Source organism: Ostrinia nubilalis, chromosome 16 (genome assembly GCF_963855985.1).
Source record: "Ostrinia nubilalis chromosome 16, ilOstNubi1.1, whole genome shotgun sequence".
Lineage (NCBI taxonomy): Eukaryota > Metazoa > Arthropoda > Insecta > Lepidoptera > Crambidae > Ostrinia > Ostrinia nubilalis.
Window position 1 is genome coordinate 6,208,137 of NC_087103.1, and position 24,901 is coordinate 6,233,037.

Sequence of the window (24,901 nt, forward strand, 5' to 3'; positions counted from 1 at the left end):
AAAAATTATACTCGACGCAAAGACTCGTGGCAAGCGGGGCCATAAGTAATTTTAAACATAAACTTAAATAGAAACAGATACACACTCGCCAATATTTTATTAATTATTATGTATTATAAACAACGCTATGCCTGCCTCTGTGTGACGTCACTCATAACCAGTGTGAGTGCGAGAGAAAATGTGATATGCACTGTTTTATTATGACACCGCCTGCCACGAGTCTTTGCGCCGAGTATAGGAAAATAATGGAGAAAGGGGACGGTTTAGCATGTGCTTAGGAAAAGAAGGGTGAAAGGGAACGGGCTATATCGCGTATTTATTGATTTCTATTTGTGTTTTTGACACTTATGAGACATAAACTAGCAATTAGTTTTGTCATTATGTATTTGTTTTAAAAGGATGATTTTGCTAGTCAAAAGAAATATAATTGCCTGAAGAAGCTTTGCTAGGCAAGGCAATGTCCATTCATATTTTCAAATGACTTCTTTTCCCGTGATTTGACTCGTGATGCAGATACAGGCGTGAAGCAAGTGCAAAATAAATAAACACGAAAGTACGGATATTTCTATGTCTGTAATTTTGAAGTAGCAGCTATGATTTTAAAACTACATTTTCTTATGTTTCTTTCAATACTTATTGAATTTATCTTTTAAAAGTCGCAGCGAAAAAGAAACTTAGGTTAACAAATAACAATTAAACTCCCGGCTTCTCCAAAAGGCAATGGCTGATCATCCGTCAAGAAGCAGCCATCAAACTGCAATCATGGTTCCGCGGCAGTCGCGTGCGGCGATGGTACCAGCGTCTTCGAGGCGGCGTCGTGGCCTTCCAAGCGGCCGTCCGAGGGTACCTGCTCAGGAAAACTCTGCCCGAGTTGAGGAGGAAACTGCCGCCGCCCACGGTAAGTGGTGTTGTTGTGTTTGGATGACTTTTTTGAATTGATGTTCGGTTGTTGGATTTGGAATAACTAGGAAGGCTTTGATCATATACATAATAATATGTAAAATGTAATTATACCACACTGAAGTTCCTGTCTATGTTAGCACTCTGTATCGCTGTACGAATTTTAAATCAATAAATAAGTGGTTTTATACCTTATCAAGTATTCAAATGATTCAGAAAGATTTTGAAACTGAACTACACTACCTAATAATTATTGAGTAATTGAATATTTACCAATAAAATAAAGACAACTTCTATAAAAGACACAATATCGAGATAGTTTTCATTATTTCGCTGTATAATTCGATTTTTCTCAATATTTTAATAGTTTTTAGATTAATAAAATATTCAATCGAGTTCGCCAACTTTTGGTGACGTCATAATCCTCTTTACCATACAAAATCTGTGGGAGTCGCGTTTTTACAGTCCATAAAAAGTATGACATTCAAGATGTTCAGCTTTATCAAATCTAATAGTTATTCCAAATGATCACAACTATCACTGTCGTAAACGCAAGTTAGTATTGCATCAGAATATTTTAACATCCATACTAACTGTAACTTGCCATGCCCAAAGTGTCGTGGAGCACACTTCTGTACATACGTGGTATGTGTTTGTGTTGACAGCATGACAATACGCAGGCGTACAAGGCGAAACTGAAAGTCGACCCTGAATGTGACATCCTCAGCCTGGAGCAAATCAAAGACATCATTGGTATTCATGTGTAAGTTATTTGATAGACTGATGCTTTTTTTCTTTTGTCGTCGGCAAAATATCCCGAAAAAAGTGATAAAACGCAAAATTTCATTTTAAAAGGTTTACATGTGTAACTCTATCCCTTACGTTTTAAAAGAGAGAATGAAATAAAGAAAATTAAAATTCGATCAAATAGAAAGAGAAAAACTTTTCAAAACTGAAGCTTTGGAGCTAATTATCAATCACACAATCACACGCATGTTATTCTAACAACGCTCTAAAATATTAGCTGGATGTTATGTGAATGTGTATTCATTGCAGGCGGCGAAACATGGACAGCGTAGAAAAGGCTAGGCAACTGAGGGCGACACAATCTTTGCCGATTGCGAGGTTCGTTACCTTATTTTTTAAATAATTTGAATTGAACCTTTTTTATAGTAGAAACTAGAAAGTCTTCGATAATTTAACCCAAAAGTGTCTACCGCTGACTCTATAGAACAGAAGTGACGTCACTTTATTCATTACAGTTGGGAGAAAAAAGTTGAGGACATATTATTAGAAATCACGGATGAAGATTCGTATAGCAAGAAGAAACTTTATAAAACGCAAAACGTTAATGAAATACCTTTGAAGCAAGCCAGTACGAGGTACTTGTGTAGAGTTATCGGTGTTTAGATGTTTTGGAGTTTTCTTTTTTTCACGCATGTTTTCAAAATTGTTTATCGTGGCTATGATTTATGTATTTTTTTTCATATGGGATCATTTACATCTTGAGACTCTTCAATTGGTCATACATCTGGGAATCATGAAAGTTTCATATAATTTTATTATATTCAACTTCTCTCATACTGTCTCCACTAAATATCCATTTTCTAGCATGTCTAACTAGCGTGGGTGTGTTGAGTGATTTTATTTTTAGTTTGACAAAGTCCTTATCAGACAGCGAATCGAAGATGAAGTGAAGAAACAATTTCAAACCACCTTTTTGTGTCTTCGTCTTCGATTCGCACTCTGGTAAAAGTCGTATCTTGTTCTCTGTTTATATGAGCTAATGTTTTCAGCATCGGCCAACAAGAACCCAGCGAATCGTCACCCGAAGACAACTGGTGTGTAAACCAATCCAAGTACCCTCAAAGCGGCATCGCACTCCCGAAGAAAATCACGGCTGAAGACCTAGCCAATGAGTGGTTGTGGCTTAGGATAGACCAAAGCTATCTACAGGGCAAAAATAAGGTGAAAATCTATATTTTGATGGTGTTTGATTGGTGCTTCTTTAAGATAGCTTTATCCTAACATGCATCTGGCTATGTTGTCTATTCTTGCTATTTTGACTGAATTAATAAATTAACGCGATTTTTCAGATAAGGGAAAGAGAATTGGAAGAACTAATGGAATCCATGGCTAGTGGGAGCGAGGAGTACCTATCGGAGTGCATAGACAGGTGGAGCTCTGCAGATAACTCTGACAGTACGAAAAATAACGACTCAAGGTATGGAATTATCCTCAATTCCGTATGATTACTTTTTTGATTATAATTAATTCGAGTAACTCAATTACAAACGTCGCGATGAGCATGATAATGAAGAGTAAACTTTACGTCGAAGGTTCAAAGACCAGTTGTCGTTATCACTAATCGTCACTGTTTTTGTAGACGCGGCTCTCCAGTCGTATACCACCGGAGCATATCAAGCAGCACGCTAGAAGCGGGTCGAGCGCTGCACTCGCTGCCGCCCGTGCGACGACATCCCGCGAGACACCACGATGCACCTGACCCTGCCGCGCCGCCCGCGCCCGCTCCTGTGCCCGCCGTCGCCGTCGCTGCGCAAACGCAGCCGCGTAACTATACAGGTAAGCCAATAATTACACACTATAGACATGGCGCACACAGGTAGAATACCAGCACGCTAGAGGCAGGGCGTCACCACGATACTACCGGCGCCGCCTGCGTCCTCTCCCGTTCCCGCTGTTACTGTAGCTGTGCAAACGCAGCTGCGTAACTATACAGGTAAGCCAATAACTACACACTATAAGCATGACGCAGACAGGTAGAAAGAATATCGACACATTAGAGGTGGGACCTGCGCTGTAGTTGTTGCGACACCACGACGCGCCCAATTCCGCCGCGCCGCCCGCGCCTGTAGCCATACCATATACAAAATAGGAATGATTCACACAGGTAGACAGGTTAGAAGCGGGGCGAGCGCTGCACTCGCTGCCGCCCGTGCGACGACATCCCACGCGACACCACGATGCACCTGACGCCGCCGCGCCGCCCGCGCCCGCTCCTGTGCCCGCCGTCGCCGTCGCTGCGCAAACGCAACTATACAGGTAGGTCACTCTGACCACGATTCACATTGGCATAACGCACAGGTAGAATATCAACACGCTAGAGGCAGGGCGTGTGTTGCACTCGCTGCGACACCACCATCTCCCGTTCCCGCTGTCACTGTAACTGCGCAAACTTAGGTGAGTAAATAACTACACACTATAGGCATGGTGCACAGGTAGAATACAAGCACTCTAGAAGCGGGTCGAGTGCTGCACTCGCTGCCGCCCGTGCCACGTCACCCCGCGTGACATCACGACTCGCCCGACGCCGCCGCGCCATCCGCGCCCACGGCTGTGCCACCCGTCGCTGTAGCTGCGCAAACGCAGCCGCGAAACTACACAGGTAGGCCAATATAGGCATAACGTATAGGTAGAATAATAGCACGTTAGAAACAGGACACTCCCGACGCCGCCGCGCCGCCCGCGCCCGCGCCGCAGCCCGCCGCACTATGGAGCGAAATTGCGATTTATGGACATAGCGATTTTTTTCACAATTTCTATTTGAAAAAAATACCTATCGATAGGTTACGTTATTCTGATGAATAAATGCTGCACAAGTTTTTCTCTAAAACCAATAGTTTGACTGGAAAAAAATATTTTCCATTTTCGTTGTATGGAATGAAACATAAAGTGGTCGATTTCGACTAAGCCTTGACAGATCTTGCTTTGAAACTACTTGAGCCTTGTTCTATGGCTTGTTGACTGTAATCCTACGCTATCAGCGCGCATCCAAAGTTGCCCGTTCACAAGTTATGAGGTTCTGAAAAATTAAAAAAAAGTAAGCAAAAGTGACTTTTTTTTGGAATATCTTTAAAGATTTAACAAAAATATAGAGATTTTATACGTTAATAATGTAAATTAACCTTAAATTACTGCTAAAAACACATTTTAATAAACTTAAAAGGAATTAAATCAGCGATTTTTTTTTCACAATTTCTGTTTAAAAAAAATACCTATCGATAGGGTATGTTATTCTGATGAATAAACATTATGAACGTTTTTCTCTAAAACCAATAGTTTGGCTGGACAAAAATATTTTCCATTTTCGTTGTATGGAATGAAACATAAAGTGGTCGATTTCGACTAAGCCTTGACAGATTTTGCTTTAAAAATTACTTGAGCCTTGTTCTATGGCTTGTTGACTATAATCCTGCACTAACAGCGCGCGCCCAAAGTTGCCCGTTCAGAAGTTATGAGGTTCCGAAAAATGAAAATTAAAGCAAGTAAAATTGACTTTTCTTTAGATAAGACGACAAGAGAAAGGTTAATTACATTACTAAAGTATATAATTTTCATGTTTTAGTTGAATCTTTAAAGATTTATACCCAAAAAAAGATACTTTTACTTACTTTAATTTTCATTTTTCGGAACCTCATAACTTCTGAACGGGCAACTTTGTGCGCGCGCTGTTAGTCTAGGATTATAGTCAACAAGCCATAGAACAAGGCTCAAGTAGTTTCAAAGCAAAATCTGTCAAGGCTTAGTCGAAATCGACCACTTTATGTTTCATTCCATACAACGAAAATGGAAAATATTTTTTTCCAGCCAAACTATTGGTTTTAGAGAAAAACGTTCATAATGTTTATTCATCAGAATAACATACCCTATCGATAGGTATTTTTTTTTAAACAGAAATTGTGAAAAAAAAATCGCTGATTTAATTCCTTTTAAGTTTATTAAAATGTGTTTTTAGCAGTAATTTAAGGTTAATTTACATTATTAACGTATAAAATCTTTATATTTTTGTTAAATTTTTAAAGATATTCCAAAAAAAAGTCACTTTTGCTTACTTTTTTTTAATTTTTCATAACCTCGTAACTTGTGAACGGGCAACTTTGGATGCGCGCTGATAGCGTAGGATTACAGTCAACAAGCCATAGAACAAGGCTCAAGTAGTTTCAAAGCAAGATCTGTCAAGGCTTAGTCGAAATCGACCACTTTATGTTTCATTCCATACAACGAAAATGGAAAATATTTTTTTCCAGTCAAACTATTGGTTTTAGAGAAAAACTTGTGCAGCATTTATTCATCAGAATAACGTAACCTATCGATAGGTATTTTTTTCAAATAGAAATTGTGAAAAAAATCGCTATGTCCATAAATCGCAATTTCGCTCCATAGTGCGCCGTCGCCGTAGCTGCACAAACGCAGCCGCGTAACTATACAGGTAAGCAAATAACTACACACTATAAGCATGACGCAGACATGTAGAATATTATCACGTTAGAAGCGGGACCTGCCTGATGCCGGTACGCGCCGCCCGCGTTCGGGCCCGTGCCCGCTGTTACCGTCGCTGGCCGCTGCGCTGTCGCAGTCGCGAAACTATTCACTATTCAGGTAGGTCACTATCGAGTATCGACACACTTAAGTTTGACGCCCACAGAAACTCTCCTGCAACAAAAAAGTACCAAAATAGTGGTCAAAACTGAATAAATACTTTTCATTTTTAACAACAACACGGGCACTCCGGGAATACCGTAGATTTTTTTTTTTTTGTTTATTCAGATTTCAGAATCGGTAATAGAGTCGATTGCAATATTTATTTTGAAATATCTTCAAATGATTACTTGAGGTATTAATTGAGTATGTTCATTCTTTAATGATCGCATCAACACGTCACGCACCGTCGCGTGCGCCCTTCATTTTAAAACAATGTTATTTACAATACAAAGAGCATGAACGCTGCCAGTTGACGCACCCTGCTTAACTCGCGCCGAATTTGTAAGCTATTTGTAAATAATACATTGTTTACAAATACACCTTCGACTCGCATTACCGATGGACACTCAAACGAGCACAGTACTTTTATAAAGTAAAAGCTATTTGTCGCGCTAATTACCATTGAAAGGTTCGATAATCATCTCGAGTACCTAATATTTTATCTAATTTGTTTGTCTTTCGCTTTGTTTACTTAACATTATTTAATGTGCCTATGTACCTTTGTGATAACCATTTTTTGTGATGACGTATTTATTCTCTCTATCAATGTTGGTGCGGTACAATGTCGGTGTTAAAAGTGAAAATAGATAAAACAAGCTACGAAAAACGAATCTTGCTATATGTTTTGGGAGTGTTGGTTTTTCTTGTGCTCATGGGATATGTTAGCTTTTGTGTGAAAGTTTTGTTCTACTATTTTGGTATGTAAATATTTTTATATTATGTGTTATTTAACTGTGTTTTTGTGTTTGATTGCTAGATGAATGCGCAAGAAACTGTTACTTTTGTAAATCTCCTCTATTACAGTCTACTCATACAAATGTCCTCTCCCCGGGTTGTCTGGAATAGATAGCTTCCTATTATATGGAATCAGTGTTATATTTCTTTTGTGTTATATTTGTGCAACAAAGATATTCTATATTGGTACAGTTAATCTTCTTCTACATATTTCTCTGAACTCTTTATGATACCACCTAAAAGTGGACTAATAACGGGAGTATTTCCACCGTTCCCATCGCTGATCTTGAAAAACCTAACCTAGTGTCAAGGTCAAGTTTGTCTCGGGGAAAGTTAAATTGTCATTAGAACTGCAACAAAAATAATCATAGGAGTTCGAAGTTCATCATCATTATTTCAGCCCTTGGACGTCTACTGCTGAACATAGGTCTCCCCCAATGATTTTCATAATGATCGGTTGGTAGCCTGCATCCAGCGCCTTCCTGCTACCTTTATTACGCTACTACGAAGTTAATAAAGTAGAAAAACTAATTCAAATAATTTTGGAATATTCTCGTGCAGCGTGTTCAACCGCCGCCCGCTCGGTGGAAGCGCCGCCCGCGCCGCCGGCCCGCTCGGCGCGCCGCTCGCCGCGCCGGTCGACGCGGGTGCCTCCGCTCGACAGCGCGGACGCGGCGCTAACAACGCATGCGCATATGCACGCCGCACATGCCGCTAGTGCATCCGCTGAACACCTCGATATTAAGCGGTGAGTTTGAAAAGTTGGCCTGAGTGTCATAGAAATACTGCTGTCCCCGCGATTGATGCGTAGCTATTTAAATATAGGAACTTTAATTCCACTTATAAGAATGGGTTGCAAACTTCATTTGCGAGTCATCCATACACTTTTATCGTTATTTTCATATTATTTTTATTAATTCTCCAACTCACTATAAACAGGGCAGGATTTCAACAATTCTAGTCTAGAGACCAACATTACATCTAATCTTAGATTATTAAATGTTAATGGTAGTAAATTAAGAACCACATTATCTATACAAATCATCCATTTGCGACGACCAGTGTGACATCTTCAATTAGATTAACATACGAGATGTCACACCGTCGCACACTGGATCGAGCCCATACAAAGCGTTGGACATCGCTTCCTTACTCAGTGTTTTTAAAATAAAATGAGATTGCGTCAACGTAGTAACTTCAAATTTTTACAGTGTAAGGTTGACAAGTTTATCTTTCTAATGTGATAGATTTTACTTATTAGATGGCAATTAATATAAGTGAAAAAAAATCTTAAAATATAGTGATGAAAAACTTGTATTTATTGTTCAATTAAAAGCAAATACTCACTCATTTTGGTCTGTTTCCATATTTAAAGAGTAACATAGTCTAACAATACTCTAAATTTATTCTCATTAAGTGTTAAAATTATTAAAGAAATATTTTTGTAAACGCCTGATTTTTCATTGCACACAATCACTTTGTTCGATTTTGTCGAGCTTGTTTTCATATTCTGTTAACTGTTAGATACATAATCTAACAATACTCTAAATTTATTCTCATTAAGTGTTAAACTTATGAAAGAAATGTTTTTGCAAACGCCTGATTTTTCATTGCACACAATCACTTTGTTCGATTTTGTCGAGCTTGATTTTATATTCTGTTAGCTGTTAGATACATACTAATGCAATTTTATAGGGACTTAGCGGACTACAAAACTGACTCCAATCAACAGATTGCCTAAGCCAATCTACGTTTGTAGCTAAAAACTGGTGCTCATTATAATGACACTACTTCTTCTTGCGACAAACAATGTCAATGAAATTATTGTTTTTTTTTTATAGTTATCTGATAAATAAAATGTGTAACTCAGTACCTACCTAACACAATCATAAATGAAGAAAAAAATACATACAAAATGTATGTATGGTATGTACTAAATTCAACGACAATCTTTTGAGATGATGACAATATGATTTTTTTACTATATCTGTTTTATAGTATTTCTTTATGTTCATAAAGTATTAACTACGTTAGTACTTACCTCTGTTTATCTGAAGAGAGTGTATGCGAAAACAGCTCTAGTATCCTAGCTAAAGAACTAGCGCGATCTTTCATCGTGGTTTTTAATAATGCATACAAATCTCTGTTTGACTTGAGGTTTTTCATTTTAATGAGTATTTTTACTGAATTGCACACGATAAATAACTCATAAACCAAAATAAACATCTTTGGTTTACCTGACATTATTTTAGTGTAACGAATTTTACCTAAGTTAATTTTGCTATGCGGAAAAATGAGGCGCTTTTATTTAGTTTTTTGTGATTTTCTCGAAAATAGGGATGAATAAGGGTCTAAAAACTGAGTAATAATATCGCCCACGTTGTCATCTATCATCTCTCATTCATGGTTTGTTAAAGATCGCCCAAGATGTCAACTAAAACACGCAGTTTTCATTAAAAAAAATACCTTTTAAAAATACGTCAAAATAGCCAAGCTAGAAGTTTTTTAGGCACTCATTTTAACACACAGATTAAGATAAAGGTATAAGATAATACATTAATAAGTAATAACATAAAACCAGTGAACGAAATTGGATAAATTGACAATACAAACAGAAGTCAGAAAATCCATGATTTTGACTTTGTTCACTTTACGGTCGCACCACATAACTATGATAGTAGATCATGACTTGATATTAGTGATATTTGATAGAATGAAGTCTCATCTTTCAATTTATATGCAAATCAATCTTGTTTTAAGTAGTTGCATTTAAAGCACCATGTCCAACACCTTGTATGGGCTCGATCCACCGTGCGTCGTCGCAAGAGGACGAAATGTGTGGCATCGATTTAGATATGTCGCAGGCAAATTGTATGATTCCGCATTTTACAAACGGCGTCGTCAATTTACAAACGCTCACTGTTCTATGAAATGCTGAAGGCAAATTGGCATACACAAAATATCGTAACGCTATCAATGAGGGTTTTCGCGATTGAAAAATCCGCCAGATGGCAATACGTAGACGCGAGGTCCAAATGCTGCATGATTGGTTATTTTTGACATGACATTGACAGATATGTCAAAATCCACCAATCACGCAGCATTTGGACCTCGCGTCTACGTATTGCCATCTGGCGATTTGTAAGAACTATTTATTAGTCCAAACAAATAAAGAAATTTTGACTTTGACTTTGGCGGATTTTTCAATCGCGAAAACCCTCATTCATAAACAATTCAACTTTTGGTTCAGAACGGCATCAGAGCTGATGTCCCCGCTGCTCGAGGCGACCGTAGTGGGAGCGGGCGCGGGCGCGGTGGCGGGCGCGGCGGCGGTGGCGGTGGCGGGCGCGGGCAGCCTGCGGCGCCGCAACTCTGACCCCGCGCCCTGCGAGCCAAGGGCGCCCGACCCGCGGTCCACAGACTACATTGGCCAGACGGGGAACGGGCTGTTTCGGATCGCGGGACACAGGTATGCACATACGCTAGAGATGGGTTATACTAGGTAAATTTGATACTAGGTGCACCTATTCCTATTATTTATTAATACTCGATCCAAATACCTATTCCACCTAGTACGTAGTAATTTAGCATACTTGACGCGACTAGTGCGGACTAATCCACGTAATATGACTTTAAAATACAATTTTTTTTTAAGATACAACCGTAGTATGAATAATGCAATTTGAAATTGAATTATAATTCCTCCCTTCATACTTCAACAGGCATAGGACTGTCAACTTAAAAGTTGGCGTATTTAAAAGATATCAATTTCATAATTTTTTTTACATATTTTTTCTTATTTACATGAATATGGTTTGACTACGTTTGTGTGCGTTTGCTTCGTCGCGCTCAAATTTGTTTGGTCAGACAGAGACGGAGTGAATCTCTACGTTCGCACATAAGCTTAGCGAGAAATACTCGGTGCGCGTAATACACGACTACGGATTACGCAATAATAACCTCTATTACTTTGACGGTAGGGTCGGAAATCGTGTAATTTATAAAATACTAGGTGAATCAAGTATTTAAAAAATTGGAATAGGTGCCGCCTAGTACTGTAAAAGACCTAGTGTGTGGATCTGTTCTAGTAAATACGTCTCATCTCTAACATACGCACGTGACAACATCAAATCAATGAGGGCTATCGTTTTAGCGCTCACCAGTTAGCGCCACTGTAGAGTAAGGTCCTGTCACTTGCTAGTAACGAAGACAGTGGCGCCAACTTGTGAGCGCTAAAGTGGTAGGAGGACTATCGTATTTGCACTCATCAAGATGGCGCCACTGTAGAGTAAGGTCCTGTCAATCGCCAGGGGTGCCAACTGTTAAGTATAAAAACGATAGCCCTCATTTAGAACGGCATCGGTGCGGCTGTCCTCTCTACGCGAGAGGACAGCGGGCGCGCTTTCTGTAAGTTCGTTTCTGCGCCTCATAATGTTTGAGTTTTTCATTGATAAATCCATTGATGAGATATTCTGACCCCGATAGTTAAAAGGGCGCATGTAACACCAACCAAGTCAAAAGGGAGAAAAAAAAGTTTCAAATAATTTAAATGGACAATTCTTCACTGTCCTTGAGTTTAACTTATATCCGAAAAAATATGTTACGTGCGCTTTTAACCATCGGGGGCGGTATTACTGACCAAATAATAATAACCTACAGTAAATAATTACACTCAAACAAATCTTATCTCTCTCTGACCACATAAGTAACACCTTCTAACCTATAATTTCTACAGGTTTCGCAAAGGCACCCGCTTCGCGAAGGACGACAAATGCGTGTACTGTCACAAGCCCATCGACGCTTTCATCACGCAAGGGCAGCGCTGCATCGACTGCAAGCAGCTTTACCACACGAAATGCATCCAGAACAAGGGCGTGATCACCATGCCCTGCTCCAGTCCCGTCACAGTCGCGTCACGCGGCCGCCACAAGAACAGAAAACGGATCATGCTCAAGGATGCCAACTATTTATTAACCGACCAATCGAAAGGCTCGGTCAGTTCCAACTTCAATCTAACCGGCACATCGGAGTTTATGGACCGAACTGACAAGATAATATCGGACGCGACTGAGCTACAAGCGATGCAGCATTTCATCACAAAGAAGATCTACCAGATGGAATCTTCGGAAAACGAAAAACAGTCTGAGGTATGGATTATACGTTTATGTGTTATGATCTCTCTCTATTGTAGGATGCCCACATCGCCCCCATTGGAATCAACGGCCTTAAGAAGATAGCTGCTTATGGCTGGGTGTAAAAAAGAAGTGAAAAATCTACTCTATAAGAATTCCCACTAGCTAATACGATGATGTTGATGCATAAACGTTATCCGTGTGGAAATGTCTCACTATCTCTTTTTCAGTTTCCTCCAGCCTTGTTAATTTAAGTCCAACTCACTTACACACTTCATTTAACCCTCACTTTCTTAACAGGTCGACAGGGTATTCAAGCACGCGCTACGGGAGTTTAAAGACAATTTAGTAGCCACATACAGCGTGGTAGAAACCCGTGGTTCTGCTCTCAAGTACAAAGACCTGATCGGCAACTTCCTTCACGTGATGGAGACGGTGTGTGCTCGCGAGGGCTCCACGTTGTCCATTACGATGGGAGTCAACGCCTTCCGAGGGTTCATGGACGAGTTTATGAGCCAGCATGAAACGGATAAAGCTAGGACGAAGAGGAAAAAGGATAAGAAGAGAAAGGTATATTCATTTATGAAAGGTTCCCAAATACATAATGAAAGGTTTTTAAATTGACCGTTTAGAATTTAGATTAGTGTCTCAAAGTCTATCTTAAATTACAGCAGTGAGAATCATCTATGATTAATTTTATTTTCAATCTCGCGACAAAAAAAATATGCAATAAAAACAATATTGACATTGACGACATTGTCCTCTGGGGTCTACTTACAAAACAAAACCATCAATAAATAAAAAAGAGTGCCTTTTCATCCTTCCTATGGACTGTAACAATTGATTTCACACCATTGGGAAGGCTTTATATCACTCCAATGAAAAAGACGTCTAGCATGTTAGCTACCCTTGAGTGGAATCGTCTAAAACTTAATCTCCTTTCCAGGTGGACGACCCCATCCAATACAAAGGGCACACGTTCATTCTGTCCATGATCAACATCCCAACAGAGTGTGAAATCTGCAAGACGTTCTTTATGTGGCCCATCGAGAGATCGCTCATTTGCCAGTCCTGTAAACTGGCGTCGCATAAGAAGTGTTATATGAAGGTACGTTATTTCAAAACATTAGATTGATTTTGTCAAATATTCTAGAAAATATCTTATTTACTTACTACCATTTGTGGATAACCTAAATTCAGGCTATGTTTATTAGTGTGTAACTTATACCCTTATTCATAACAATGCAAACAGCTTATTAAAAATATTTTAACTATTGCACTGTTTTATCTCGTTCGTACTTGGCGCTGTCATCATTTGATAGAAAGTGACAAAACAGTGTAATAGTTAAAATAGGTTTATTATGCTGTTTTCCTTGTTATAAATAAGGGTAATATTGTGTACCAAAAATATTCGCCAAACGCTTATCGGAAGAAGAAAAGTAAAACACGACACATCTTAACTACGTGTCTGTGACTGGTGTACATATCACACGTATGCTATGCAATGCATATTGTTGTAGTAATATCGGGATTGTCATGTAAAAAATACACATTTTAAAGACTATTTTTCTTTCTAGGTGACAACATTATGTAGAAAAGACTCTGTAAATAGATCTGCAGCAATCGTGGGAGTGGTTGATGCAGGTGGTAGGGAACAATTCGGTGTCGTCAAAAGAGGAAAGGTAAATATAAACTCAGTCAAAAACCAGTATTAATTTCCGTTTAATGACGATATGATGTTTGTAAATGATTGTGATATTTACAGGTATTTGGCGTGCCGCTAAGCGAGCTTCCGACGGGCGATAGTAATATTCCAATTGTAGTAGACCGACTAATAACAACAATAGAAATGACTGGGCTTTACACGGAAGGATTGTATAGAAAAAGTGGGCTTAGTTCGAAGGTACGTGTCAATGTGTCAATTTTAAGTAAAACAGCATTAAAATAGGTCCTAATTAAAACAAAAATACTAACTATACGACGATCATAGAAAACTAATAAGGAGTTAATGGTACCATGGTTGATTGCCAGTCCAGGAGAACTGTCTCCGGTTTCTTTGTGGTATCCGGGTTCTCTAGTCTAAAGTCCGGTCGCCGAGCAGATTCAGCTCGCACACTGCGGTCATTGGACGAAATTCTATGCGCTCGGCGACCGGACTTTCGTTGCCGACTTCTGACAAATCCGCCGAACTCAACGAGGCCTGGACTCCCTAGTGGACTCCCTAGTCCAACTTGTTTAAAACGGATATCTAATTCAATATGCGTATTCATCAGGTGCGCGAACTTCGGCGGTTACTCGACGAGCGGCCGGCGGAAGGCGCCGAGCGACTTGAACTGTATGCCGTGCACGTGCGAGCGTCCGTTCTTAAAGGATTCTTCCGCGACCTGCCCGAGCCGCTGCTCACCTTTGACCTCTACGACGACTTCATTCGCGCCGCAGAGATCACCGACCCGCAGGTAACATATGCACACGAACAACGAATGAGCGACTAGAACCGTACGCGGTGCACGTGCGAGCGTCCGTTCTCAAGGGTTTCTTCCGCGACCTGCCGCGTCGAAGCTATTACGACGAATCTTAGCAACCGGTTGCTAAAATAAAATTGGCGCCACCTGAAATTGTACGCAGCGCTGTCATTGATTGGCGTCGTCGTCGCGTTGCTATTGTACAACTAGCAACTGGTTGCTAAGATTCGCAATGTGCGTACGGTACTTACTCGGCACATGCACGTGGGCAGTAGCAGCGTAAGGGGGGGGGCGGTGGGGGCGGTCCGCCCCGGGTGCCAAGCATCAGGGGGTGACACAAGTCGCGCAGATTAGTACTCACTGGCACATCTGCATGGCAAATCTGCCGTCTATGTCATGATACGGGGGGGTGGGGGGTGCGGTTGTCTTTCAATCTTCGAATCGATAGATAACCCAAAAAAATCCTGGGGGGGTACCAGGGGGTGCCATAGGACTTGTGACGGGGGGGGGGGGGGGGGGGGTGATCGCCCCGGGTGCCAACCCATGCTACGCCGCCACTGCAAGTGGGATCCCTCACGTTCGATTGCGAGCTTTACACACATCTGTGAATAATTCTCACATATGAGCGGAACTCATACACGTCTGTGAATAATTCTCACATTTGAGCGGAACGCATTCACACCCAGTTGTATAAGTCACTAACACTCAAATGTGGGAGTCATTCGCAATTCGCATACCCATATTCATCAAAGTCTGTTGGATAACAATTACATGTATTGTTACAGGAAAGGGTATCAAGCATATTTACAATACTCAAAAAGTTGCCAAAACCAAACTTCGATCTAGTGGAGAGGCTAATCTTCCACCTGGCGAGGGTGGCGTTAGGGGAGGATCACAATAGGTAAGCTATATTTTTTTAATGCATGCACGGAAGTAGCCTAAAAACATATTGACATTTGAACCAGTCATGTTGATATTTACCATCGGCAACAGTGTTAACTATCTATTGCCTGTCATGTCGTCTCGTTCTATCGCAAAGAATCACAATTTGATAAGAGCGAGAGCAAAAACGGAAATGGATAGTTAACAGTGTGGCCGTGTGTACATGCCGGGTATTCTGTCTATGTAATAAATAAAAAAACAACGTAACGTCATAGCTTTTGTACGTCTTTGCCGCCGAAAGTTTGGCGTCTTTGCAGCTTTGTGTGTCAAAAATTCCGTTTTGACTGGTGGAGTCAACTGCCCTATTACTTTCGCTGTGTTAAACATTGATATTTTATACTTGACACTGATTGGCTATATCGAACGCACAGCGTTGAATATAGCTCTGTGATCGTTTCGTGTGTGACCCTGTGCATCCACGCGCACTGTGAGTCCTCAGTGAGTAATGTTTGTGAATACGGGCGTATATTACTTATGTATTGACCGGGCGTATCTCCACAGGATGGGCCCGAACGCGCTGGCGATCGTGTTCGCGCCGTGCATACTTCGAACACATAAGGTGCAGCCGGCGCAGGACTCGCTGCACGACATCGCGCGCCAGACCGCCTGCCTCGAGGCCATCCTGCAGGACAAGCTGCGCACTGTACGTCACGCTTTGTTTACCATCATTATCATTTCAGCTACGTCCACTGCTGAATGATTTGGAGGGAAGTCGAACCTTAATTTCGAACTCCTATGTTCTTCTGATTAATTTCGTTGCGGGTCCAATGACAGTTTGAACTTTCCCCGGGACAAGCTTCACCTTCATTGGTTGGGTTTTTATGGCGGTAAAGCTGTAGATCCTGGCTACACAGGAGTTGCAGTGGTGGGAACGAGAGGTGGGAATAGTCCCACAATGATTTCGAAATAGGCCAGTTGGTTACGGTCTGCATCCAGCACGTTTATTTCCACGCCTTTTTTATCATAACGAAACAGCTCTTGGATTAAGTCTTAACTGATGGAAAGTGATATAAATCCTCAGCCAAAAAGGACTTCATACTTTTTAAAACTTTAGACGCCTCGTCATAGACGTAAATAAGCTCTTATTGCGTGAACCTCCTACAAAAAAAGCACGTGTGTTTGTATGATTTGTTATGTTCCATTTACATTGTGCATTTTAATTCAACAAGTCTAGAAAGCGCGCCATGACTAAATCTTATCCATGATTTTAAACGACAATGGGCTTATCGTGCAAAATCGATAAAATGCCTCGATGAAAGTTTATTGAAGTGCGCATCCTAGGCCTACTGATTTGGTTCAAAAGTAAGCAATAATCAACCGTTTTTCTCAGGTCCGCGGCACGCTACAAGACATCGCGACCCTAGAGTCGGCGTGCCTGACGGCCAACGACCGGCTGTCGTCGCTGCGCTCGGCCTCGCGCGCGCCGCGGCCCGAGGAGCACATCCTGGTGGGCCACATCCACGAGATACAGAAGGAGAAGGCCATACTCACCTCCAACCTGCCCACGCTTATCAGGTAAGGGCATATCTTCTCAAATAGTTTTGTTTGCCAACGCGAACGCCAATTCATCTAATAGTAAATGTGTGCAAATCAGTGAGATTAAACAATCTTGATATTTTATGTAGCTCTGAAATCACTTTTTCGCTCTAAAATGACATCAAATAATTTAACGAATACCAAACAAATCATGTCAAGTCGTCGGCTTTTATTCTATTTATTGTGTTTCTATTATTATAATATTAACTACTGTCCTGATTTACACATCACATTATTGTAATATTGTATAACATGCAAATATTCAAATAGTCACTACGAGACACGGTAGCAGCAATATATTCAAGCATATAAATTGTAAAATACCTTGTTTAACAAAGTATTTATCTGAGTAAAAACAGTTTTCTATTGCGCTGGACTGGCAGTATAGTTAATTGCTAACAACATTTTGTTAACGAGACTAAATTAAAGCCGATTTTCATAAAACACTTATGTATTGGTGGTCTTTTCTCACGTAGGGCGACGTCAGACGACGACCTGCTGTCGACCACGGACCACGACGGCGAGTTTGGTTCCAGCGACGACCTCAGCGCCGGCGCACTCCGCTCGCAGCGCCTTCTACACCGCCAGCTGTCCACCGACGACCCCATCATGGTCTGACATCTACCACCAAACGAACCACATACGGAACGATCCTCATAAAAAACCTATTTATTTCCTGTAAGTAAGCTCTCATACAGAATTTTTACACGTGCTAAAAAGCGTGCGAGCCAGTGCTAAAAAGAAGCAACGCGTCAGAATTTACGTTGTGCCAGGTACCCACAGACGACCCCATCATAGTCTGACACACGTACCACTAAAGTAATGAACGACCCCTTCAAGTACCAGCGTACAACTATATTAGAAATCAAATGTTATCGCGGTCTCCACAAGTTGAGAAAAAAACACACCCAAAACAAAAATGATCCCACTTTGCGCCAGGTCTCCACCGAATAACCCTATCATTAGAACCAACCGTTAGTTTTGTATAACGTGTATCTATGCGCCTTTACACATTTTTTTAAATTGTATTTGAAGAGTTGAAGACACCACCTACTTTCTGCAATATCACATCGTATTGTCGTGTGACGTCAAATCGAGTTGAACATGACAAATGGTGCTTGCATGTGACGTCTCATAGATTTAACCAATCATGACCGATTTCAATCGCATTGCGCCAACTTAAATATTGGTGAAGATATACAAATGTCAGGTTATTTAAATTACCGGTTAAGAATCTCCCAAGAAATAAGAGCGTGATTATCATCACATAAAAATTGTTGTAATGTACAAATTACAATAACGACTAAATAATGAATGAGGAACACCATAGAATCAATGCTGGCATCGCTCGACTATAAGCTACGTTACTGAATGTTCTCACATTCAATTAATAACGGCGACACTTGCCCTACAGCAGTTCTGTTTCAAGGTTCTCTCAACGATGTGTGCGCTTATGAAGTAACAAGTTAATCAAACAGCGTGCCAATACTTGTTATATAGCATTCATGCACACGCAGAGCTTACTACACGTTACGATGAGACTTATAAAATCAAACGTATGACAAATGTATCCGTACGTATACGCTTAAGTTTATTGTTCTTGTCGTTTGTTTACGGGGCTCTGTTACGCATACATATCTATAAAAACAACGAAAAACATTTTGTCGAAACTATCTTTACGCTTCAGAGGGAACTGCGTGTGCATGTTGATGACCTAAGGCAGGCAGCAGGCGCCATAAAGGTATTTTTCGTGTAAGATTAATTCAGATGAGATTATTTTAGTTATAACGAAAGGGGGCAATAAATGTATCTTGTATACATAAGTTCAAATCTTACGATTGAATACGGCCTCCCGAGGCTTATAAAAATCCCTAAAATTAAAATAAGATACATAGTAAGATAAATAAATCTTAGCTAAAATCTGTTGTAATAACAAACTTTTAGACAACTGAGTGTATTTCACATTCATGCCACTAGGAATAGAAGTTTATATACGTAATTCGATACTTTTAAAAAGTGATTCTGTTTCCATATAGTTGTTTGTTATAATTGTTAGTTTTCTGATATTCGAATGTTTGTTATTGCATTAAGAGACTCATATTATTGATGTTGTGGAGTCTTCTTGCCATTATTGTGCTGTCAACTACAACCCCAAACGTATTGTTGATAATATTAAATCGAGTGCCGGAGTCAAGTTAGTACTACACGTGTGTCTGATAAAGGCGTAGTGTGACTTGTGTTGAGATTATGAATGCAGTAAAGTGTGAAATCGTACTTAATGAGTTATACGAGCTTATGCTAAGAGTACGCTTTCAGAAGCCACTGCATGCGATTATAAACGTTAACGAGAAAATCATATTTTCTTATGTGAATTATATTCATCTTTGCACTGATATTATATTTTATGATATATTTTCCGTGTAAATATGTAAATCTTGTGTAATTGTGATTTATATAAAAATAGCAATATTGTTTCTTTAAGGTTTATCCTAAGTTATATGTGTTCGATAAAGCCTTTTGTTCAAGATTGTATTATTGTGATGATTTGTAACTATGTGGTAGTGATACGGAGTTTAAAAATACCGCTGTCGTTTGTTGTTGAGAAGTAGTCTATTCCAGTTGCATTTTTCCGTGATCCGTAAAACCTAAGTAGGATGCTAAGGCCCAGAACAGACGGTGAAACGCAACTGCAACGAAACTGCAACTTTCTGATGAATGAAACTGAAAGTTTCAAACTGGTCGCGTCATGTGTGGTCTCTCAACGGACGCTATGGCAGAAACTTAGATGCAACTCAAAAGTAACTAGCAGTTGCAGTTTCGTTGCAGTTGCGTTTCACCGTCTGTTCTGGGCCTAAGGATTCTGAATATCTTGAGTTACAAAATTAAGTTTTCAAATTGTTTTAATAAAGAATCCATTCCATTAAATAAGTAAAAGCAACTGAAGCAATCTATTTGGATTGGACATCTTCGGCATAGTTACGTAACTATTATATCAGCAGGTCTTCAAGTTTACCTATTCTTTAAGTTCCATTTAAAAGTAGTTCATTAAGTTTTAATCATTAACATAATTTTAAAATGTTACATTAGGACAAACGGCATTCATATTACCATGACATGTTAGCTTCACACCGGTTGCCATACATTTTTAAACAACTATGTAGCAAAAATATACAACCTTTGTACCTATACATATTGATAAATCAGGAGTAACTTTTAGCTTGCTTTTATCATTTTATCTGCTTTATATTCAAAAAGACTGTCTACTGATAAGCTATTGATTTTAATGTTATAAGTCACAAATATTTTAACCACATTCTATGCTTAGTTTTTAACTACTAATTATCCAGACAACGATTGTTCTGTGACATCTTTTATTTATATTTTAAGTCTATGACTATAGATACTTTAGATCAATGAATTTAATTTTTAGTTAATATTCATAACTAAGCCGAGTGAGACACCATCTCTTGTGACCTATTCGACATGAATCTCACCGGAATACAATTTATAGATAATTATACAACATTTTCAACAAGATTCGTCATACATTCGACACCAAAAGGGACACTATAAACCGTGATAGTAGTAGGAATAAACTGGCTTTTAAACGATAGTTCAGTGCAGTTTATTTTTGATAAACAAAACATTTCTTAATCAATATAAGCTAAAAAGATAGCGAGATTAGCTAGATAGTATGTTGAGCAATGTTTTGACATATTAACGAGTGTTTAATATTAGTAACTTCTCTATTAGTGGGGTTGTGTCGCAGTAATTTACTGTATTTTCTGTGCCTTCGACTAGTTTGCTTTTAGCAGGCCATGTCTACTGAGTGTTTAGCTGATGATGTGGTTTTCATACTTTAATCTTTTAGTACCTTTGACATACTTTAAAGTACTGTTAAACTATATTTACCTACTTGTTTAATGCTTTTGGCGTTTATAGTTGTAGTGACATATTAAGAATTTAATACAGGTATATTAGCGTTGTTTCAGTGCCCCATTTTAACACAATATATACTCAAGGTATTGATGTAGGCTACTTTGTAAAAAATGAATGTGCAATGTGTCTATATGTAGAAATTAACGACACTAGAAGTGTATGTAGATAAATGGCAAGTTCCGTTTAAGGATTTTGTAAATATTATCTTTAGTTAGTATTTTAGTCAGGTACTATTTTAATTTTAATAATGGTTAACATCTCCTAAATTTTAGTTATCAAAAAGTGCCTGTCAAAACTGTAATTTTATGATTTGTGATTGATTTATTCCCAACTGGTGCCTATCTAAAACAATTTTACTGTGTATTTATTATAAACTATTGTTAATTTTATCTTGGTTACATATTACATTTGTTGGTCTTAGAAATGTTTAAAGCTTAACTTTTCTGTTCCATAGGCCTGTTAGATCTTATTAAACCCTAACAAAATATAAAATTTTCTGCAAATAATTTTAGATATCTTTTCATATGTAATTTACAAATTGTTAATTATTGTAAGACATTCTTGCTATACAAAATTTAGAATAGTGCTGATGCGGATTTTTTACATGATATTATTTGATATTTCTACAGTTTAGATATGGTTGCTTGCTGTGAATACTGAATCTATAGGTGTATTTGCTAAGGACCAATACCTGCGCTCTTTACAAGTTGTCATTTTATATTCCTGTATGTTAATTGACTGTGAAGTTTCCTAAATATATGTTAATCATTAATGGATCTTGTAAAATATAATGTGTATATTGTTCAACTTATTTTTAGGGTTCTTGTAATGTGTCAAGATTGAAATGTAACCAAAACATTACACCTGTATACAAATTATAAAAAAATTGCTGTGGAAAATCATTCAATGTTTTATTTTTAATAACCATACAATACATTACTCATTCCTCATTATATTTAGTTAATGTTGACATCAACAATACACCAAAAAACGTTTAGATCAGTTTAATTAAATAGAAGGCAAATAGAAAATTAAACTTCGTCAAAATCTGTCACATAACTTCATTGCTGCCAGGGTAACACTCCAATAGGACATAAGGACCAACTGTGACTTCCAGAAGCCAATCGCCAAATGCCATGGGCAGTCATTTGAGTTTTTGCAATGTGTGTTACATCTACATCCATGGTTTCATTTGATTCGGAAGTTATTTCTTTCTGTTCAATAGAATCTAAATGTTTATCATAATCTGCCATCTGCAAGTCTTCAACAGTATAAATCTTGGGTGATGCAGATGGAAACTTTTCTGGAGATGATATTAACTCTGCCAATTGACATATATTTTCTGTTACAACTTTTGGCAACAATGGTTCCACTAAATTAAGCAGATCCTTTATGAAATACTTCAGAAATGGATTATAAGTAGATATAATAGGCTGAAGAAATTCAATATTTGTGAGTTGAGCTGGAACTGACTTGTGCACATCAAGTAAAAGTCCACTTGTTTTTTCGTTTGGGAACCAGTGGTGGTAAAGCGATCTCAACTTTTTCTTCGATTCTTTCTCTGTTGAATTAGTTCTAAAACAAAAAAAAAAAAACAAAATTAGTACATTTTGTACATTGCAAAAAAGAAACTGATTACATGATCCTACATACAAAAAAAGTTAAACAAGTTTATGCTAGAAATGATTACTCGTAACTAATTTACTAAATCTTACAAAGCTAAACTATTTCAAAGTTAATTTTTTTTTGTTACCTAAAATTAAGTCTGGAAGAGTTTCTGGGGCCTATTACTTTTAAGCTAAACACTCAAGAACATGGTAGTCTCAAAATTATATAATTATAAAAGAAAAAACTGCTTAAGATGTCGCAAAGGGGGTGCAGAACATAGCCGATTTTTTTAGCGCATTTTGTACGTCGAGTGCTAAGTCTAGAAGTTTTCTTAAAATCGCTTGTATCTCGAAAACAGTGCGTTCTCTTTTGCCGTTATCATGATAAAATTTTAATTTTTAGTGCACCCCCTTTACAACACCCGGACTGAAAAACTTACTTTTTTAGTCTTGCTGTGATTCTTTTACATTTTTCCAAAGCTACTAATATTTCTGAAACCCAGAGAGCAGCAAGAAGACATTTCTGTTCTCCATTCTCAACATTATTTGAAACTTGGATTAGCTCTAGTATAAAGTCTAATAAAATATCATATGTATGTAAACATGTCAGTAGCACTTCAAAGCATTGTACATATTGTGGTGCTAATTTTCTTTTTTGAATGATGTCACCACCTAAACTGTTAAGAATGTCTAGGGAAAGAAACAATGAATCTTCTCCGAGTAATGCTTTATTTGCATTTATTGCAGCATCTTTGCATTTGAGTAACTTTTTGGAATGATTGTTCAGTATGTTGACCAAAGATGCAATAGAAACTGTTTTTAAATTTGAAAAGTCAATAAGATCCCCAAAAATATCCCTCGCATCATTTATAATTGATTCCACTAGACTAGGATCAGGAATATCTGCTAAATTCTTTATTTTGCATCGAGAATGGGCACAAAAACTTAGTGACAAACATAAGTTCATGAATGTAGCCATCTTATTCATATCTGGTGTGCCAATATCTTTCTGACCTGATTGGTAATCTGCGATACATTCTTTATATTTAAGCCAATAGTTTTTCTCTAGCCAGTCTAGTCCTATATGTGACGCTTCTCTAAGTAACTCAATTGACGGTAAGTTGTTACTGTGGGCGGTATCATGTCTCAAATCTATGATCCAGTCTGGAACGCCCAACCGATTAGCAGCTTGGTACAAACTCGATCCTTTAGCGGTTTCTGTATCCAGCATGTGGTTCACAAAGCGCATGATTGCGGATGAGTAGGCCAGCCGAAGTAACTGATCACTACCCATAGTGCTAACGTTATTTTCATCTTGTATAAGCACTTCTAATAGTGTTAATGTTGACTCAATACCAGAAGGCAATGAGGGACATCTCGCTTTCCAGATGAGCAATAGGTTATGTGCTTCGGTTTTGTTTTTACTAATGTATACATTCTCGTACACATCTAACCACTCTTTACTATTAAACCACGGAACAACATTATAGTATTCACTCATTTTTTATGGTAAACTTTCAGAATATTTATGAAAAACACACCGCATGGAAACTGCAGAAAAATTAGTCAACAAATAGACGTCAAAGTCAAAATCTGACGTCACGTCAATACAAAATCGACTGATAGTAAACGTCATAATTAATAACTCAAGGGAATCCCATTATACATCCTACCTACGATTACATTATCAGCCTAGCACCCTATGAAGTCTGTGTGAGTGAAACCTATAAAATAATTTTGTTTCATTTACCATCATCTTCATCAGTCTACTGCAGGCACGACTCAGGCAAATGGAGGATTTGGCCTACATTCTTCTCGCTTGAAAGGGTGATACAGGGTGAATGATGTTTAAAAAAAAAAGTTATAGTTCCAAAATACTGAACTGTCCTATGCATGACATTGACAGTGGGGCGCCACCGTCAACCATATAGTTGAACGATGGTAGCGCCCTCCTGTCATTGAGTTTGGTGGGACAGTTCAGCGTGAGTCATCTATAGCAATGCGGGCTTCATGCCTAAAGGCATAGTCTACCAGTCAACTATTATAATTTTTACTCAAGGAGGCATTAAGCGACTGGACAGAGCCGCTACTGAGTTTTGTAACCCTATTGCCTTTTCATCGGTCATATAAAAATAAAAGTCAATGC

At 38.7% G+C, this 24,901-nt stretch overlaps 1 protein-coding gene across 1 annotated transcript in view; it reads left to right on the forward strand.

The window, feature by feature from the left end:
* Positions 1–22,050, forward strand: part of LOC135079526 (unconventional myosin-IXa-like) — a 36,970-nt gene extending 14,920 nt beyond the window's left edge. The window contains exons 19-38 of the mRNA XM_063974179.1: positions 718–898; positions 1,566–1,663; positions 1,957–2,025; positions 2,163–2,282; positions 2,697–2,868; positions 2,997–3,124; positions 3,287–3,483; positions 3,816–3,963; positions 7,699–7,784; positions 10,477–10,606; positions 11,873–12,284; positions 12,570–12,839; positions 13,216–13,377; positions 13,847–13,951; positions 14,035–14,172; positions 14,543–14,725; positions 15,517–15,632; positions 16,175–16,316; positions 17,004–17,188; positions 17,686–22,050. Coding sequence (XP_063830249.1) covers positions 718–898; positions 1,566–1,663; positions 1,957–2,025; positions 2,163–2,282; positions 2,697–2,868; positions 2,997–3,124; positions 3,287–3,483; positions 3,816–3,963; positions 7,699–7,784; positions 10,477–10,606; positions 11,873–12,284; positions 12,570–12,839; positions 13,216–13,377; positions 13,847–13,951; positions 14,035–14,172; positions 14,543–14,725; positions 15,517–15,632; positions 16,175–16,316; positions 17,004–17,188; positions 17,686–17,827 — 3,184 coding nt within the window. The 3' untranslated portion in view covers positions 17,828–22,050. The remainder of the gene's footprint in view (positions 1–717; positions 899–1,565; positions 1,664–1,956; positions 2,026–2,162; positions 2,283–2,696; positions 2,869–2,996; positions 3,125–3,286; positions 3,484–3,815; positions 3,964–7,698; positions 7,785–10,476; positions 10,607–11,872; positions 12,285–12,569; positions 12,840–13,215; positions 13,378–13,846; positions 13,952–14,034; positions 14,173–14,542; positions 14,726–15,516; positions 15,633–16,174; positions 16,317–17,003; positions 17,189–17,685) is intronic.
* The last annotated feature ends 2,851 nt before the right edge of the window (positions 22,051–24,901 follow it).